General features: G+C 41.6%; 2 protein-coding genes across 2 annotated transcripts; one reads left to right on the top strand and one right to left on the bottom strand.

Annotated features, from left to right (window-relative positions):
* Positions 1–289: 289 nt before the first annotated feature.
* Positions 290–19,846, bottom strand: capn5a (calpain 5a). Its single transcript, XM_026299065.2, has 13 exons — positions 19,671–19,846; positions 15,456–15,615; positions 10,717–10,848; positions 5,060–5,268; positions 4,415–4,607; positions 4,006–4,199; positions 3,444–3,521; positions 2,877–3,072; positions 2,657–2,779; positions 2,330–2,526; positions 2,051–2,172; positions 1,090–1,226; positions 290–1,001 (listed from the first exon to the last, which is right to left on the bottom strand). Exons 2-13 carry the CDS (start codon positions 15,609–15,611, stop codon positions 825–827), a joined length of 1,914 nt encoding a protein of 637 aa, XP_026154850.1. The 5' UTR covers positions 15,612–15,615; positions 19,671–19,846; the 3' UTR covers positions 290–824.
* Positions 6,368–7,677, top strand: ompa (olfactory marker protein a). The gene is made up of 2 exons (XM_026299066.2): positions 6,368–6,490; positions 7,246–7,677. Exons 1-2 carry the CDS (start codon positions 6,422–6,424, stop codon positions 7,675–7,677), a joined length of 501 nt encoding a protein of 166 aa, XP_026154851.1. The 5' UTR covers positions 6,368–6,421.
* Positions 19,847–20,838: the final 992 nt, after the last annotated feature.

Below are 20,838 nucleotides of genomic sequence, written 5' to 3'. Positions count from 1 at the left end.
TTTAATTAAGTCCCAGTTTCCTGAATGGTGCACAGGGGAGCAGAAGAAATTATTCATAGTTTAGAATTCATGCTAAAACCTCTATATCACAGAATCCTGATGTGTCTGCTTTGCTTCCACAGCAGAAGAACAGCAGAGACCTGGAAGCAACAAAACCTGTTTTTTCAGGTGGTCTCAGTGTGTTTGTGAGGCCCTGCCAGAGGTGAACTGCAGCTCCAGCAGGTCTACAGAAGCTCACACAGGACTTTCACCAATCAACTGGCAGTGTTTAAAGAAAGTGTCACGTTACTGGCAAATTAATTTTATTTATGAAGCTTCTTTCAACATATAAAGCACTGAGACAAAATACAGTTCACAAGAAACACAGGACAATATAAAAAGACTCACATAAATGGGATTTAAAAAGACTGGACTGAAATAAAGGATTAGCTAAGCTGAAATGGAAGCAGAGACAATAAAATCACACTGAGCAGTTGATCAAAGACACAAGGCCCAGTCACAGGAAAAGGTAACCCAAAGACCTGTAAACAACCTGCAGAAGTAAACTAGACATCAGGTGTGATACGCCCCATCCAGGTGCTGGAAATCACTTGTAAACTCACATTTATGAAGCTAAAACAGAGAATCAGCTTTCTCACATTTGTATTTGGCATCATTTCCTCTTAAGATCTCAGACCAGGCTCTGGATGTGTGTAAACCCTCTGCCCATGCTGAATATTAACACCAGCAAACAAAGCCGTTTGATGTTTTTGTGGTAAACCCGTAGTTTGGCAAAATGTCCAACTGCTAAATCAACCTTGACTGGACGGTTTCATTGTTCGGTGTCAGATGTTGGTGAGCACTGAGCTCGTCACTACGGCAACAGTGATGGTCCCAGGTAGGTCGTTGTCGCGACGATTGCCCTTATCCCTCAGGTGCAGTGTCTGCTGGAACTCACCTTGCTCAGCTGGCAGCATCACCTGACCCAGGAAGGAGTCCTTCAGCATGTTATAGTTGTAGATCTGAGAGACACAGTGGGACAGGAATTCAGTGCTTCAACGTCACAACAAAATCCACACCCAGTTTTGGTCGACTTTCACACACACAGACCTCGATGCTGACTGGCTGGTTGGCTTTCTTCCTGTAGAACAGGCCCTTGGTGTCAAATGCCGGGCTGCACGTCTTTTTGTGGACCCGAGAGCGCACCGCCTTTCCTTCACAACGAATGATGACGTAGGGGTCCGACACTGGACACACACACACACACACACACACACACACACACCATATCTGTCAGCTATTAAACCATTTACATGCTATTTGCAGGGTGTCTGCTGTGTTCAGGTCTGTTCAGTATCCAATACATGGTTCACATATAATATTACTTGGATTTAATGTGTGTATGGGATTTAGTGATTAAATGTGTGTATAGGAAGGTGTTGGGCCCTTTGCTTGTCTGTCCCCAGAGACCAGTTGTCTCATAATCTGAACTGATGGAAAGATTAACTAAATGAAATTGATGTTAAAGTTTTTGCTATAATGACAGTCAATCTTATATCTAATGTTCCTGCAAGAAAAAAAAAAAAAAAAAAAAATCAATAGATATTTCAGACATTAAACCTAAGACCTAAAACAAATAAAACTAACTTGGATTGTTTTTTATATTTATTCACACAGTGAATAAATTAATGTGTTCATTCTCTTGTGGACCATCATGACAGCTGATCTAGCTCTTGTGTGATTCAAAAAGAGAAGATCATTTGTTTCTAAACAAACTGCTTGTGTTGGTTTATACATAAGGTTACTCCTCTGGAAGAACTCCAGTCTCTGAGCTTACAAAGCTGCTACTGCCACCTACTGGCAACAAATACCACTAGTGTTTTAAATAATTATCCAAAAATTAAAATGGGGCTGGAAAATAATAATGACTTAGAGTGGCACAGTAGAAAAACACTATAAAATAACATCATGTCATTGGTGATTGTCAGTGATGTGATAACGGTGTCCAGTTAATACACTGCAACATGTCTCAGCCATTGTTGACAACTCGAAAAGGAAAAAGCTAAAATACCTCCATCAGCGTCTTGTCCTGCGAGACCGTGAGCCTTGAGGATGTGAACCTGGGTGACCAGGGAGGGATAACCACACAGCCCGGACCAGCAGGTCTGTGGAGGCTCGTGGACAGTCAGCTCCCTGCAGGAGCCACAGGGATAGAGGGAGACAGGGTCAGTTGTATTTGATCTGGTGTTTAGGTTCTTGTCTCTTTAGCTGTTACAAATGGCTGTGGCTCTCTTGTCATCTGAAGACTTTAAACTTCAACAGAGCTCAAACTACAACAGCATGTCCCTACTTGCAGTCAGAAGCCATGTCAGTGAAAATGCGGAGCAGGAAGTCTCCCTCCAGGCCTGGGTCAAAGGTTGTGGGTATGATGACGTACCGCCCCTCTGTCAGGTCAATGCGCAGGAACACAGACCTCGAGTTGATGTAGACGCTCCCACCAACCTTCTGCTGGGGGACATGCATACGGTAGATCCTGTTCAACTCCACCTGCACACAGAGACACAGCAGCAGCTCTCACTCCCTCTGATTATGGGCTCAATGTGATGGAGGATGTTTGTAATGACACAGACACAGACACAGACACAGACACAGACACAGACACAGACAGTGAGCTGACTCTGTGTATGTCAAAGCCAATGGCCAGGTTTTCTCCTCGTCCTTCCCCCAGTTTGACTCTGCGGTCTTTCTGCTGCAGACAGATCAGCACCTCGTCCTCCGGCTTCTTCACGTCAAACATGTACTACACCCCAGACAAACACAACACACACACATATTGTTAGAGTTTATTCTTCTACAACAGAGTCATCACAACTACAAAATAGGTAAATAAATAACACCTGTGGGTTTTGCAGGAAGGTTTGCTTATTGTTGGTGCAGCCCCCGGCTCGGTTGAGAAGCGGGTCACCATGGCGGTGCCAGGAGCCGTGCATCACAGCCTCCTCCCAGGTTTTATGTACACTCAGGAGGGATGTGTTGATGAGGCGACACAGGATGAGGTCTGTGAAGTTGGCGATAAAGTCATCAAACGTCATCCTGCAGGAAGGGAGAGAAAGGTTTATCCATATTTTTTTCAGTATGATAAGAGGTATTTATGACAAGAAAAAGAATAAAAGAAAATCAAAAAGAAAGGTTTTAATTCATGAGCTTTAATTCAGTATGATATATTAGGAATCAGTAAGTAGCTCTACAGGTTGGCGAGTAGATTTCCATTCCTTTAACTGATCATCATCATCACATTTTTTATTTGTGGACAAATAAAAGGACAAGGACAAGATGCAAGTAAGGGAAACATGAATCCATGAGAACTGTGATGTAGGTACCTTTTGGCTTCAGGGATGAAGAGATAAAGCGCCACATGCAGACATGTATCTGCCAACAGAGGGCAGCGTTGCACAAAAACTCACCAGAACTCGCCATCATCCCGCACAGTGACACCAATCTTCTCCCTCTCACTCTTACTGACTTTCTTCCACTCTTCAGAGCTGCAAACATGCAGAAACACATCACCTCACCAGAATGTCCATCAGTGAATTCCCTGAGGCAAACAGTCTGTGACTTAAAGGGTTTTTTAGGTCGCTAGTTTAAACCTGGGTGAAATGCATCAAAAGATCCAGAGAAAACAAAACATCAGACTTCAGTGTAGTTCCAAACTGGGCAGAATTAAAGAGTCAGCTAATCCAACGATCTGGGACTACAAATGTTCCAGATCATTGTTCTTTCAACAAATTCACAACTTCAGAAAGAAGCTTTACTGAAAATGTTGCAGTGAGAACTCAGTGCTCAGTGGAACAGTGCACATTTTAGGACATAGGATTTTTACATGTAATGGAGTATTTTTACACTGTTGTACCTTTACCTAAGTAAAACATCTGTTCATGACTTGCACTGCCTGAGTCCAGCCTGACCTTCAAATGGTACCATCACTGGAGAACCTGAGGATTTTCACTCCACTCCTCCCTTCCTCACCTGTCACTCCAGGGCCCGTTCCACTCTCTCTCTCCCCAGGGGTTCCTCAGGCGGATCATGGTGAGTTTATCTGATTTTAAGTAGGCCAAAAGGCCATGGCCCAGCCTCACCCTGCGGACATCCGTCACCGCATAGGCATGACCCTTCACCAGGCCGCAGGCCAGTCTGGCCTCCATGTCCGCTGCGCTGGTTGCCTGGAATGGCAATGGTTCAATTAGTCCATAAAACCTATATTTATTCATGCAATCATTCAGCTGTTAATCATTATTTTTTGGAAAAAATTGTGAAGAGCGAACAGGTTCCACAATGGCTTCACAGTGTCTGAATAAAACTGAAAGTCTTTCTCACCTCAAGGCTGTTTAGTCACTTAGATCTATTGTGTGTGTGTGTGTGTGTCTCATCTCCTCACCCGGATCGAGCAGCTGATCAGGCCTCCTCTGTTGTGGACTTTCAGGACCCTCTCAAACAGATCATTGCGTTTTTCTTCATTTTCTTTGAACCCACTCTCCACTATGTCCATTGGCTCCGACACGCCCCCAGTGAAATCCACAAGAGCGTCGGCCGTGTTGCCTCCATCCAGCGCCTCATAGCATCCGCACATCCTGACAATCACACACAAACATCAACACTTTCATATAAAAGCTGTATTCATGGATTTTATTCTCTGCTGTATCTCGACCCTCGTGGTGTGAAATGATGCTGAAACTGCGGGTACGCCTGTCACCTGCTGTAACAGCTTCACATGACTCCCTGTAAAAACAGGTATGAACTAAAACCAGCCGCTGCTGTTCCTAAGTGTGGTGTCTGAACACACATCACATTTAACGTCCACTAAACACCTAAAACACCTCAGCTGTGATCCATTACTACCAGCTCAGCTCCTCCCTGCCTGGCGTTTGGTGTCATGTACAGTGGGTCCACAACTACAATGACAAATTATTTGCTGCTGGATTTGGCATCAGCAAGACACAGCTCACACTAAATAAATGAACCTGACAGCTAGAGTGTAAATGACCCAAACAAACACGGGGGCACGGATGATGGAAATACTTACTTGGCATAGGCCTTCTCCACCAGCGCGCTCCAGAATTCATTTTTGTCATTGGAGTGGCAATACACCAGCTCTCCGTGCACCGTGGGCAGCCGGTCATCGATCACCACATCCACCCACTCACCAAAACGCCAAAACCGAAAGTGGAAGATCCCGGCGTAAGACTCTGGTTTTTCTGTATCCCACTCCTGGTCCTTCCAGTCCGGAATCACCTGGTTACACAGAGAGAACAACATGTCCGTCATCAGCTGTAAAGTGAGACATCTACACTGATTTGTGCTGTGGGACAGTGAGGAAGCACAAGGACTTGGACCTTTGTGGGTTTATTTCCCCTTTTACTGCTACTGGATTGCTTGTACAAACAACTAAATCAACAAGTAAACACATGTAAATGGATAAATCATCTAACCCTGGCCACTAGTTAAAACTCTGTAAGCATAAATACAGCTGTTGCACACTAAAGAGAGGACACGCAATGTACAGGGCCGTCCATTTGTTAGTTGGTAAAAAGTTGAAAATTGTAACCTTTTCACTTGTTTTGCCTTAATTAACCTTCAGCATCTATAATTAACATGAGCTACTGAGGATTTACACTTTTTAAACAAGGGAATACATCCACTCACATCCTGTGCCCTAGGATCCCTACTGACAACACATTAACAGTGACGTAAACACACACACACTGTGACAATCCTCAGTGAAATTAATGATATAAATAAATAACTGATCCATTGAGCTGAGACCAGTTGAGCTCCCAGAAGCCCTCAGGAAACTCCCAGAGTTCCCTGGTGTACGTCACCAACACCTCCAGTTGCCTAGCACCTTCACACATCACCTACCTGCCTATAAAAAAAAAAACAAAAAAAAGGCTGAGAGTGTTTATTTAATATTTGGACAATTCAAACCTGGTCCATCATATTGCAAGTTGAATTGTGCAAATGCTCATATTAAATATTCTCTACACATCAAGAGCCGAGGTGTACGATATGTGTTTGCAGTTTGGTGCAGAAATATCACATTAGCTTTTGAACAACGGAAACGAGTGTAGCAGGGCTGAAAACCCAAAAATACTGTTATCACATTGATCCCCCAGATCTGCCTCATTCAATGTGCCATGCCAATAAATGTGTCCTAACAAAGTTACCCTGGGGGTGAGGGGGCGTAAAAGTGAGATGCTGCCACACTGTGATGGAAATAGTTGGAAAGAGGAGGTGAGATAGACACAGAGAAACCAAACAAGCCAATTAGAAGAGAGAGAGACAGAGGAATCACAAGCTCCAGCACAGCTCCAGCTACCACAGCATTCACCCAGACAGGCCGGCCCTTCCCTCGCTCTAAACCAGGATTACAACCTCAGAGTCAGACATGGACACGACCGAGGCTCCTTCCAACTCTATTGTACTGGTGTTTAAAGAAGACACTGCGCTGACAGAGGTAAGGTTCTACTTTACTCACCTGCAGCTTCACAACAGGGACCTCACAATAACATCAGTTAAATATGTCCAACATAAAACTGAAATTCTAGTTTTAATGTGTTCAGACAGACATGAATCTTTTTATGCTGAGTACAGCTCACAACCAACCATATCTGAAATCTACTGTATTACTAAAAATACACTTCATTTTTTGACTAACTTTTCAATGTCGACCTGTTAAAAAGAAATGCTCTTCACAACATCTCAGTGGTTTATTTGAATATTTCCCTCCCCGGCTGCAGGAACAAAACAACACTGATAACATCTTTGTGATGGTTTCTGAAATGTCCCTGGTGTACACAGGCACAGATTTCTGTCTGTCAGGGATCAGTCGGGGTGACGGAACCGACCGACGGCCACAGTGGCTGTAGTGCCTGATCAAAGACGACGTGCACGGTGGTTTACACATTATTCTGCACGTTTTGATAGTTCCTTCATCATTAGGGCTGTCCAAACCGTGGCCTGCAGGCCCTGCTACGTGTGACCCGACATCTAGATTCATATTGTGAGTTTTTAAATGAACATTAGTGTCATAATATCACAATATGTGCAGACTGGTCCTCAGATGCCATCAGTGAAGTCAATGTTCTCCAGCAAAAATGACTGAACTTTTTTTTATTTGTCCAAAATATTCAAAACTTGTCAATGAAAAAGCTCCAGCTCTTCTCACATCCATTTCTTCTGCCTTCCTCTGTGTTTTTATTTCCACTGCAGATGATGCGTCTTCGTGTGTCGTCTTTGCAGCGGTCAGGGCAGAAGCGTCAGGATGGTGAACGCCTGCTTCTTCCCCATGAGGCCGTGTATCGGCTGGACTTTGGCATCCAGGAGCTGAACTTCTCCCGCTGGAACTTCTCTCTCTCCGGCTACGGTCGCGTCACCATCACCGGCATTTCCCAGCACTGGACCCCTGACCTCACCAATCTGATGACCCGTCAGCTGCTGGAACCGATCGGAACGTTTTGGCGTAACACCGGCGACCCGGAGGATTCACCGCTGAAATGGTTGGAGGCAGACATGCAGGAGTTCGGAGAAAGAATCGCTGAGCTGGCGAAGGTCAGGAAGGTCATGTACTTCCTGCTTGCTTTCAAGGACGGAGCAGAGGCGGCAAACCTCAGCTGCTCGGTCGAGTTCACACCAGAGAAATAACATTTTACTTTTCGCCGATAGATACTGGAAAAGCACTGCAATACTTTGTTCAGCTTTGACCTTTAAAAACTCCAAACTAGAGCAGAAAAGCCTTACAAACCATTTGAAGCAATCAGTGAAAGACCTTATTTTAAACTGTCTAGTACAAACCTTTGTGCACAAAATGCTTTTAATTAAAATGTTAAATAATGTTAATAAATGTTTAAACCTCTTAAATGAAGTTTAATACAGTTCATTCTACTATTTTAGCACAAAGCCCAAAGTTAACATCGAAACTTTAGAAGCATTTTATTTAAAACAAGTTTTAAATAAAATATTTTTCACAAAACAGGATGAGAAATACCTTTAAATTTATTAGAGAACCAATTCTTTTGTATTTGCACGTTTCCTGCTGTTACATACAGATATTTAAAATTCATATTCAAATGTGAGGATTCATAAAATAACTTCCTTAGCTAAAATTGATGATTTTTTATAACTCCTCTACTAATGAAGTCATTGACTTTTGAATACAAATCTAACAGTCACAAGATTGCTCCTGTAAATAAAGCCTTTAGTGATCAGCTGTATCCTCGGTCACTGTGTGTAGGAAATAGCTCTTACCATCTTTGCTGTTGATGCATTTAGTGTCTCATTACTTCATTGCTCACAGGAGCAACAGTTAGTTGCAAAACAAGTAGCAGAAGAGAGAATATCAAATATTCCCATTGCATGACTGTCACCCTGACACAGAACAGAGATCAATGCAGTGACATCTATTAAATATTGACTGAAAACTGTCTGTGTGTTCTCACTGGTACTGAACATTACTGTGTTACTGTACATATGAGGGAGGATGAGGAGTCTAGGAAGGTAGGAAACAAGGAGAGGAATCAAGTTTTTAAACAGGCTAAAAAAAGCCAGTTATGTCTCATTAATCTGCACATTCAATCAGATCATTATCTCCATAGGACGTTTCTACTGCGTCTCGTCCACGACAGTCACTCTACAGAATCACCAGCATGAAGGGCCACGGTGATGTCCTGAATATTATGGACCATGAGAAAAAGTGAGCTGAGGGAAGTGGTCTGGCACAGATTGGACTAAATGAGAAACAGAGTGCAGTGCTGTGGCCTACTGCTGCATTTTTAACAATGGTGGCCTGCAGCAAGAACCAATAAGCTGCACCAGGTTCTGCATTCACACACATTACCAAGAGCATATGGAGTTCATTTTGGTTTTAGTCTCTGTAGGAGACTTGTAGAAAATAACAGAAACACTCAAATCATTTCGTCCTTTAGCCCAGTGTTCATAACAAAGTGCTGTGCTAACTGTTGTCTGTGCAGTTTATCGGTTTACTAGAAGCTCAATAAGAGCCAGTGTTTGTTCTCGGACCATTGATGAGCGTCAAGGCAACTGGTTGCTCCACTGAGAAAATGACACCTGAAACAGGTTTTAGTTCAGCAAATGGAAACTGAGAATTGCAGAAGACCTCTGAGACCAGCCGAGGGGGAAGGAGGCAACCAAGAGTGGAAAAGACACAAAGGCAACACACAATGCTCCAGTGCGTGCACGTGCACACGCACACACACGCACACACACACACACAAAGACAATAGATCCAAGTGACTAAACAGCCTTGAGGTGAGAAAGACCTTCAGTTTTATTCAGGCACTGTGAAGCCATTGTGGAACCTGTTCAGTATTCACAATTTTTTCCAAAAATAATGATTAAAAAAATAAATCCTGTCATTTCTTTTAATCCTTTAATAACAGCCCAATGTACTTGAGATAAAACAAGTTTTGATGCTGTCCTAGTGCCATACAACCATGGTGGATAAGAAATGTCTCAGGCTATTGTTTAGTAACTTAAAAATAAGTAGCCTTTAAGAGTTAATTTGATTTCACGAGAGCAATTTATTAAGTTTAGAAATATAGATATGATATAATAGACATATATCAGAGGCATCTGATAAATTCATTCTGCAGCATGGCAACAAGCCCAAACAAAAAGCCAGTCCTGCATCAGACGGTCTGGGCTCCAAAGAGCAGACAGAGACCAATGGAGCCGAGTGCTCTCTGAGTAACAGAGCTGTTAATCAGGTTAGTGCTGCCACCTTTTGAGTGAAAAATGATATGTCCTGGGTTCTGCAGCCTCCAGATGAGGTTCTGACAGATCCGAGTGCATAAAGCTTTAGTTTGTATAAAATACGTACAATAATTTTATTCACTGATAATGTGTTAGTGAGCCGGGCTGATGAATTATAAGCTCTAACATGCATCACTATTGAAGAATTGCAGTTCCTAATGGCACGAACAGTTGGCATGGTAGTTAAAGTGAACACCCCATTGTGTTTGCAGAGGCCTTAAACCTAATTCAACCAATGAAAAAAGCACTTTTGTTGACAATGGAGTGTGTGTGTGTGTGTGTGTGTGTGTGTGTGTGTGTGAGAGAGAGAGAGAGAGAACAGACCTCCTTCAGCAGTAGTCTGAAGGAGGTCGCTTGAATTACAAGAAGTGTCACAGTACACACTGATCTAAAGTAAATACACACAACACAGCCACACAAATCTGACAGGGCTGTACTTGTATGCATACTTTTCCACACCCATCAATGCACATAGACGCACACACCAGCTGTGTGTGCATGTGACCTGCTCTACTGGCTGAACCACAGTAGTTCCTCCTGTTGGAGTGTCCCTGAACTACACACTGACTGACCTCAGTGTCCTCAGTGCTCCCTGTCCTCAGTGAGAGTCAAACTGTAGTACAGCACGTTGGAAGAAGATGCCATTTATCATATAACACACACACACACACACACACACACACACACACACACACGGCTTATATGTACATCAAGTTACAACCCATCTGTGCCTAAAAAAACCATCTGATTTCCTTTGCCATTTCCGTTTCCATAATCTGGTCTTGCATTGCAAATATTGCACAACATGTGCAGATTCTGAGAAAACTACTATTTGCTCTGATAAAGATAAGAAAGCAAAACCAAACAGTACAAAAGAAGCCAACAGAAACATGGATACAGCCTCTTTCTCACCTTCTGCCATAGTGACTCTCTGGAGGCCAGACTGGAGCAGGCGGCGACAAACCAGCAGTTTCCCAGCTGCCCTTGGTGCAGGTCGTGGGCGCTAATGCCGTCCACAAACAGATGGGGGTCGCTGCATAACTCCTAGAAAGATGAAGATGATTGGAATCAGTGTTAGTCTTTGCTGCTCTTCTCAGTGAACTCTACAAGACTGTGACAACCTCTAAATTTAACTTCACATGTGCTAAAGAACTCAGATTAAGATCAGATGAACTTTTCCAGATGACAACATACATAATAATCACTTTAATCACAGAATGTCACTTTAATTACATTGAGTTTTTACAATTGAATTTTCTTAGAGACCAACTCTTAAAAGATTACCAGTCTTTTACCATTAGTGAGACCAGTAGTCTTTTACTACTGTTTTTCTATTGTAGCATCTGGCCAGGGACCAATAAAAGTAGAAGGGTTTGGTCATGTCGAGCTTCCAGGTGTGGATTAAGGTGAAGCTGGGCGTTAACCAGAGCAGGCCGTTCACCATCAGTAAGTAAATATGCTTAATAGGCAAAAACAGCCTCTGACTTAGTAGAATTCATATCAGAAGGCAAAACAGACCACAGTTAGTTTGCCTCTCATGGCAAACAGACAGAGCAGCAGCCAAATAACAGGACTGGGATAAACCAGCAGCACACAACACACCCAGCATGACCACTAACTATGCACCGTGCAATGTAGAGTGTGTGATGATGATGATGATGATGAAGAAGCAGGAGCCCAGTGACGGGTTAAGATGAAATATTAGGTTTTGTTTTCACAAAATGTGTTTTTGAATCTCACATGTACATTCCCCAAACTGGAAGCCTCTATGTAAAGTGCATATAGTGTATGTGCACATACACACAGTCGTCCTAATACAACCACAAGAAAAGGCACATATACACACCCAGGGCAGGTCCAGCCTTGGTGGCTCTTTTCTTCTTTAAACACACAAACACAATAACACTGAGACATTAAAAATCTAAATGAATGAGGGCTGATGCGAAGTGGAAATATCATATTACAGTCTATGAAAATATTGTTAACCACCATCCTCCCTTTGTTTTTGTGTATTCACTGTATTACACAATGACGTGGCCACAGCTATGTGTGAAGCAATATGCTTCACACATCAACCTCCTCCCCTAATCCCCAGGTCCTAATCTTTCTGCGACACTGTGACACTCAGCCTCGACTCCCATCACTTCCCACCACTGTCAACATTTTAGTTAAGCAGTCAGCCACGATATTTTAACACTATCTTTTAGAAATCTTCAGCGACAAAACGTGTAGAAAGTCACAAAATGCCAAATTATACAGGTGCATTTTGAAATGTTTTGACAAATCATCTTGTAATGAATGTCACTTCAGTTCTACTTTCTGAGTATGAATTATCATAGACAGAACAATCAGCATCTTCTATGCTAATTCAGGGTCTCTACAAGTTCAGTTTAACAGGTTTTGTACCAAATTACATCAAATTTAATACCAAAACTACATCTCGTTATGTAGTGATATCACAAGACAACTTTCTACCATGAGAAATATCTTAATCTTTCAATATCACAAAAGATCTGGTCAACCTGTTTATAAGCTTAAATAACTGAACTCATTTGACTGGATGTTTACATGTTTACATGTGACTCCGTGTATACTCGCGTTACAGAGTGGAGGCTCTTCACTCACAAAAGATCTTTGCCTGCTGACAGACAACTCTAATTAATTTTGACTTATTAACTCACAGACAGACCTAACTTAACAACTTAGCAGCTGATGCTAATGACAAACACTGACACTGTCATTTAACCAGTGAAGGTGAGTTAATAACCCTAACCTGATTCAAACAGGAGACCTCTAGCTGAGTGTTGTCAGAACTCCAGCCAGTCAAACCATTTTCACCTGATTTTCCTGAGCAGCAGTGAAATGCTACAGTCCAGCAAAGAAATATAGATTATTCTAGATGGTAATTAGGATTGGCCTGAATTTGGCCCACAGTCGGATTAGTTATGTGACATGTGTGGACAAAAATCACACCTGGATTTATAATTAATGATAAAAAAAAATAAATACATAAAATGGAAAGAGCAAAAAAAAAATTGTGATGACATTTCACAATTTTTCTAAGAAAACTAAATTAATTCACTCATCATTATTCCTATTTAGGGTCACAGGGATCTGCTGGAGCCTATCCCAGCTCTCTGTGGGTGAAAGGCAGGGGTACATCACAGGGCCTCAACTATCCAATAATAGATCATTCTTAAGTAAAATTCTGCTCAAGAACGTTGGTTTGTTATAAAACAACTTATCAGCAGATTTACTTTGCAGAGCATTTAAAACTCTCAAACACCAAGATCATGAATAGCCTGAAAAGTATTGGCAGAAATCTAGAAGCTAATGCTAAAGCCTCTGATGTAAATGTAAAATCTATTTGTAAATCTAAATCTGCAGACCACACCACACACCAAGGATGAAGTGGACCAAGCTTTGACCTATTAGAATAAATAATCGATCAGTGCTGTTGAAACAGAAGGCTAATCAGTACAGGTTTGTGATCCGGTAGGTAGACGGAGGTTTCACCAGGTACCTCAGAGAAGGTTAAGGTGAAACAATGCTAATGTTTCCTCTCCACTCCCCAGATAAATCAATACTATTGATCAATTGAAGTGCTTTAAGTTTATTGTTAAATTATTTAGCCACGCAGCTCATCAATAATTAACAGTAAAAGCATATTATATACATTTAGTTCAGGCTGCAGCTGACTGTTGGTTTACCCTGTATATACACTGGGTCCTGGAGGGGGACTGGGAAACTGTTTTAATTTTTAAAGCTTTATTCATTCAGCAATTTCATCATCCACTTTCTGCAATTCAAATCTGATTATTGCCAATCACATTTGTTTACATAATGACCTGCAAATGGCATTATTTAAATCAATATGCATGATTTTCCTATAGGCTAAATAAAAAAGTATTTTAGCACCTTATATATTCGATGTACTCCCAGGTACCAGTATGTGAACGTGAAGCAGGGAGCCGACAGTGAGGTTTTATGGTGTTATGCATGTTTTATAAAATAAACAGTGAAGTGCTGCCGGTGACTGAGTCAAGTTCGAACAAACCAGTTATCCACCAAACTAAAACAGTGATATATCACTGGCATCACTTCCTAACACGATGGAAGATTCAACAGCCATAAAATGTTTGGGATTAATGCAACCATGGGAGTTACAACATGACTGTTTATGAGGCCAGGACAAAGTGAATCAATGCTTCCTGTGAAGCTGCAAACTGTACACCACTGTAGCAGTAAAACACTGAGAGCTCAGTAACGGTGAGTTAGGCACTTTTTAAGTTTATTGCCCACACTAAACACCCCGTTCTCATTGTGTTGCATAGAAATCAATAGGCAGCTCCAGGACAAGAAGGAAGGTGCCAGAGGAAACTTGGCAGTATCGAGTATTAAAGGGGACTCTTACAGAAACTGAGGTCAGGCCCTCGAACAAAAGCTTACTGTACATCCTTCATATACTGCTCACCCTCTCATATTACATGACTCTACACTGCCAGCACCAAATATTTAGGGTATCTCTTCCTTTGGCCTTGACATGTGTAGAAAAGAGCCTCTGAGCCTGCGTTACAAAGCATGATCCTGTTATTGAGTTTTGTGGCTGGAATGTTAAATGGAGCTGAGCTGCTCCAGAAGAGCTGGATTTGGACAGTAAGAAAATTAAATCCAAAACTTTTAGGGCTCAGGTGTGTTGTAAAGCTTTGAGTTGGTGAAGGACAACAAATCAGCACATCTACATTTCCCTTGCAAATGACAAACTAGGTGTGGAATGAGCAGCTGAAAGCTCCATATGGAGAATAAGACACAAATATTTAGGAAATTACTACATTTAGATTGACTTGATTTTATCTGTGCGTTTTGTTTTTGGGTGTTTTTCTTCCTACAAAATAATTATCTTTATTCATTTTTATGAAACTTTAGATGAGAACAGTTTTTAGACATACTTTATAATATATTTTGACAAAATTCATATGATATGATGTAACAATTGCCGAGAAAATATTAATTCAATCACTTAACTACTAAACATCTCAACATGTGTTTCTGCAGCCTATTTGTTTAATGACGTACACGTGTGCACACATACACACACACAGACAGACACGCACACATACACACAGACACGCACACATACACACAGACACATACACACAGACAGACACGCACACATACACACAGACACACACACACGGATAGACACGCACACATACACACACAGACCGTGGGGTAAATTCCAGATTCCTCTCCTGATTCAGTCCATGTAACTTCTCTCTACAACATGCACACTCTCCTTTGTCTTTGAGCACCACCCCCTTCTCCACCTACTGTCTCCTGCCTGTTTCTTGTTTCTTTCAATCTCCACTGTGAACCAGCTGCTCAGTTCCCTAAACTACGAGTGGTGCAGTGATACAGCAGCTGCGCCTGATGTTAATATCAGCAGCTATTACCCGTTAGCTTATATATTACTTATTGCTAGTGTTGTTTTTTATGTTAAGCAACCATAGTTTGGATTGTAACCATCAGCCATGTGCTAAAGAACAATGTTCATATCATCCTGTATAACAGACAACATGGAGAACTAAAAATGTTCTTGCTTCTTGGCTGAAACATGGAAATCGTGATTCTGATTAAATGACTGTTCTCACCTTTGGCCTTTTCCAGATAACTTGGCCGATACGGTTGGTCTGGTAGAACAAAGACTGGTTGGCCGCAGGGAACACAGGGTCTTCAAACAGAAGCCCATTCTGCTGGCACTGCCTCTTCAGTGCAGAGAAAGACTGGCCCTCGTACGGAACCACCATCCCACTAAAACAGACAGAAACTGTTTTTAATGACGTGTCACCATTTATACTCTACTGCAAAACCATCAGCTGACTTTGAAAACACACCTATTTTCAGAATACAGAGTTCGAAGTCGCTAATCTTGGTGAACATGCTGTTATTCTGCATGATTAATGGTGGTGTGTGGCATTTACGACACATTTTCTTCTATTGTTCTGTAAAACCAACCATACTCAAGAGCTTCAGTGGAACAAAAACCCAATGTCAAGTTTCAAAGCTGCAAAAACAATAGTATGCAGACAAATTATTATTAAATGTTTACATCTGCCAGCTGAGTCTAAAACGCAGCTTATTATTTTGTTTTCAAACAAGCTTATGGAGGCTCATTCAAACCAGTCCAGAGGACACAGTGGACATGACTCACCTGAAGCCACCCTTAACAACACTTGTTAACCCTCCTAAAATATGCACACACACACACACACACACACACACACACACACACACACAGTACACAACTCTCCCGCCTGCCATGTGACGGCATGACACACAGAAACTCAAACATGTTTGACTACGGATCATCAGCAAAGCAAACACATGACGAAATCTGCAGGCCTCTGTGTGTGCGTGCGTGTGTGCGCGTGTGCGTGTGTGTGTGTGTGTGCATCCAGCAGCATTAACTTCCTGATCAGATGACTGGAGATCTAACAGCAGCTTCCTGTCTGCCAGAAAAAGAGAGCAAGCGTGTGTATGTGCGTCTTTAGTTATTTTAGAAAGCATCACAGCGAGGACATCTCACACTGGAGTTAATGTAACATTAAGGTTAGTCCTGTTGAAGGTTAGGGCTGTGTTGGGAGACAGTTTTGCCCAGAGACAAAACAGAACATGTTTCCTTCTATCTGCAGTGTAACCAGGGAACATTACCTCTTTCTTCTCAGAGCTTTGACAGCTCAGCTGACAGGTGTCCTCCTGCAGAACACACATCTCAAGACAAGACAGCTCCACCTGTTTGAATTGCATGTTTTTTACTACTCTGTGCTGCGATCACTGTTGATCAGCAGATAAACATGATACAACCTAAGTAACAGTAGTGGTGACTCTGAACATATTGGAACATGTTAGAAATGAAAATAAAACATGTTTCCAGCCCAGGTCCGAACAGGGCCAATTTCAGAAAGGCACCTCTGTGCTCAGACCGATGATGGGCCATTCATCTTAGCAGCCTGATGGAGTCAGCGGTGTACTCCATGTGTGAAAACTGCAAAACTACCAAACTAACCTGAAGCTCCTCCACACATTGTCCAAACTTAGTCCTGAGGTTCTGTTCATCATATCAGGCCAGTCAGTGATTACATCAGACTCACTTAAAGGGACTGAGCCCAGAGAGGAGGCTGAACAGAACAGACAACACCGGTTCCTTCCAAAGACTCTCCAGCACGTTATCTGCCTGGTTTGTTCCAGCAGATACTTTGATTTACTCTCGTGAACAGAGAGAACACCATGTGAGGCAGAAAGTGTTGATGCAATGACGTGACAGTCAAGCTGCATGGTCAGGAAATAAAAGCCCTAACCCCAAACCCTCAGAGACTCTGCTGAGCAGACACGAGAAAAGATTCTTCTGCCACAGAAAACCAGCATGGCTGGGAGATGACTCACGCTGAGATGGCAGGACGGGGACAATGTGTTTTTCTGTCTTATCAAAGATCGGCCTTTCAGAAATGTATGATTATTTTTAACATAAGCAGTGATCTACTGTATGATCTATCAATACACCACTTGGTTCCCGCTCCACAGAGAATGTTATGTGACTTTAATCCACTTTTGGAGCCTGAGCTCATTTTTACATTACTGAGAAATGTCAAGTTTAATGTGTGTTTATCATTTTTTATCCAGAGCAACAATTAGTCATTAATCAGAAAATGAAACAGAAAATGATTATGTGTCAAAGTAAAAGCTAAGCAGCAAACAATGACGTATATGAAGTTTTAACCAGCTAACGTTTAAAATGTTTTGCTTGGAAAAATAATTTAAAAAGCTGCTGGTGAATCTTCATCAATCAGTCAAATGATGGTTGCAGCTCTGAACCTCACTCACATGGTGCCCTAAAGTGCATGCTGTGGTTAATGAGGTAAACAGGCATGAGGAGAAACTGTGCCTACAGGAAGCCACTGAAGTCGGCCACTGCAGTAAACTCAGCATGTGTGATAACTGTTCTCCTCAGTCTTTAAACGCCCCACAAGGCTCAGTTTTCTTTCATTCTCAGAGTTTTCTGGGTTTTTGACATGAAAACAGCTGCTCAAGTTGAAGCTTTACAAGCACCAACCATGTAAGAATGGAGGAATACCAGCCAAACAGGGGCGTGGTTTCATGTGGGCACCAACAAACAAGCCAAACCCGATGTATGAGAACTGATCAACAGCCCGCTGCACACGTTGAAATAGCATTTTGACATATTTTGCCATTTTTAATTATGATTGACATAAACGTGCTGCACTCAAATGCAGCTTTTCCAAACAACTCTACTGGCCTCACTTTGCTAAAATTAACTTTTGCAGAAGCTTCAAGTGTTTTTCAGCAGCGTAAAGTCCCCAGGAGTTAGTCAAAAGTCACAAAGGAAATTAGGAAAATTTGATTTCAAAATAAAAGTGCCACATCTGTCAAGACTGGAAATGGAAGCAGCATTTTAGTCATTTGAGCAAAATACCAAACATAAGTATAAGTCCATTACATATAATGATCAGTATTATTCTGATCCAGAGGGGTTTTCTTGCACATCACATGTACAGTTCACAGTGCCACTGTGTGTACTACGTAGAGTACTGTCTTGTCTCGTGTATTGCACTGTTTCTTATCGGCATTGTTGTTTGTCTTGCACTGTTTGCAGAAGTTTGCACACATGCACTTATGTGGTTTGTAGACCTTGTTAAATTGTCTTAAGTTTAGTCTTCTGTTGTCTTATGTCGCTCTGTTATATGGAGCACCATGGTCCTGGAGAAACGTCTCATTTCACTGTGTACTGCAACAGCTATATATGGTTGAAATGGCAGTAAGAACTTCTTGACTTGACATTTGTCAGTTAAAGCTTCTCTATGCTGATTTTCTTGGTCGTACCTGATATTTGGGGGTTTTAGACTGTTAGTCAAATAAAAGATTTGAATCATCTTTGGGAAATTACCATAATTACCATTATGACACAGACACAAAATGGCTGCAAAAACTACCTTTTGTCTCTGCAGTCAGATTGTGTCTCTATGCCATCGATTTGTGTGTCTTCGAGGTCCACTTGTGTCTCTTCAATGTTGACTTGTGTGTCTGCAGCTGTTTTGCATTGTTGTGTTGATGCTGTCTCTTTTCAAAAGCCTCTTTAAACTCTAAGACAAAAATTTACTACATCACACACATTAACTGGCTGCAAAGATGGGACCACTTTTTATCTCTGCAGTCAGATTGTGTCTCTATGCCATTGATTCGTGTGTCTTCGACGTCCACTTGTCTCTCAGGTCCACTGGTGTCTCTTGTGTCTCTCTGATGTCGACTTGTGTGTCTGTGCAGCTGTTCTGCATCGTTGTGTTGATGCTGTCTATTTTCTGCTGAAAATTAACTTCATCACACACATTAACTCATCAATAACCATCCATCAATCCATAGGAGGCTGCTTTCACTATTTTAAACTAATGATTAAAAAATATCAACGGGTAAATTAAGCTTTTGTTAATTAACCGGTAAACTCATTTCATCGCAGGATTATTTAAGTTATTGACGGCAGCATGTTTTATTTTGAAGGCTGCTGTCGGACGTGTTTGTTTACGCGGGTCAACCTGAAAGTTCAGTTTTATTTTTCCTCATTTTTCTTTTTGTTCGGAGAAACCGATTAAACGGTATCCGGTTAATAAACGACGTTTCATTGTATTTCACGTTAACGTTTCCTGCCGCTTGTCGGTGACTTCACCAAAGCTGATGTGAACAAACTTAATTAAACTCCTGTTTTCTGACTAGAAACCAGCTGTAGCTCCGACTGTCAGTCAGACTCTACCCTGAATTAACCAAATAACGACCAACCAGCGTCAATTAGACTTTACCTGGAAATGTGTTGGATTTAACTCCGTTTTCGTCTCCCGGGACGTTTTTGATGTTTCCCCCTCAATGTGCTGGCAGGTCGGTGATGTCTGCAGCTTTTCAGTTACTTCACTGCTTTCTGGACTTCAGTGGTTTGTGGACAGTCCCGGTGAGACACGAATCGAGGCAGGAGGAGTCCAAATTATATGACGCCTTCAGGTGCAGCTCGGACAAACTGCAATCACCGACTATGAAACCCCCCGAGAGTTCAAGGGGCCCTTATACATGCAGTACTCATGCAGTTTTCATGTCTGGGTTTTATATATATATATATATATAAATAAGCCTAAAGGTGCTCGTTAATGTTAGACTGATAATCAGATAATAAATGACACTGACAAAAACCTCATCTGTCATCTTTTTTTTTATGGAAATGTCATTTGATTATAAAGTGGGACACTGGCCTCAGTGTGTGAGAAAACAATGCAAAATATTTATTGTGATATCCCTGTTTAAAGCAAGAAATAAAATGTAGAAAAGACAGAAAGGTTTAATGTGGAGACAAAAAAACATACTTATATACGTCTGAGAGCTGGAAGAGGTTTTTTGAAGTTTGAGTTTCACCAAAGTCTTTAATTAAACGCTGCTGACCTCTGCTGGTCGCTGAAGAAATAACATGAATGAGCTGCATTTTTCTCTCTGGTAACAAAATCTGTGAAACATGTGTATATTACTGACACATTAATATTCATACTCCAGTGATGGACTGGTGACCTGTCCAGGGTGTACCCCTGCCTTTCACTCAAAGAGAGCTGGGATAGGCTCCAGCAGATCCCTGTGACCCTGAATGGGAATAAACAGGTATGGATGGATGAATGGATATTTTGCTATATATGCTATTATATGTCTATATTTTTGCCGTATTTCCAGTAGAAGTATTGTATACCAATGCTTAGAGATACTCAAGAAAAACCCAGACATGAAAACTGCATGAGTACTGCATTAGTTAAATACAGACAAGACTTTAAAGCAAATCATGTTTTGATTTAGATGATTTTGATGACATCACAATAAATGAACCTCTAAGGTGTTTATCATATAAATAAACAAATAATCCATAAAACCACTGAGTGGTCTAAATTCAGTCTGATCATTTTATTTGTACAGCACTAAATCACAATAAAATCATCT

Source organism: Mastacembelus armatus, chromosome 13, assembly GCF_900324485.2.
Source record: "Mastacembelus armatus chromosome 13, fMasArm1.2, whole genome shotgun sequence".
Taxonomy (NCBI): domain Eukaryota; kingdom Metazoa; phylum Chordata; class Actinopteri; order Synbranchiformes; family Mastacembelidae; genus Mastacembelus; species Mastacembelus armatus.
The sequence above is the reverse complement of the archived record's forward strand: the minus strand, read 5'-3'. Positions and strand labels throughout refer to the sequence as shown.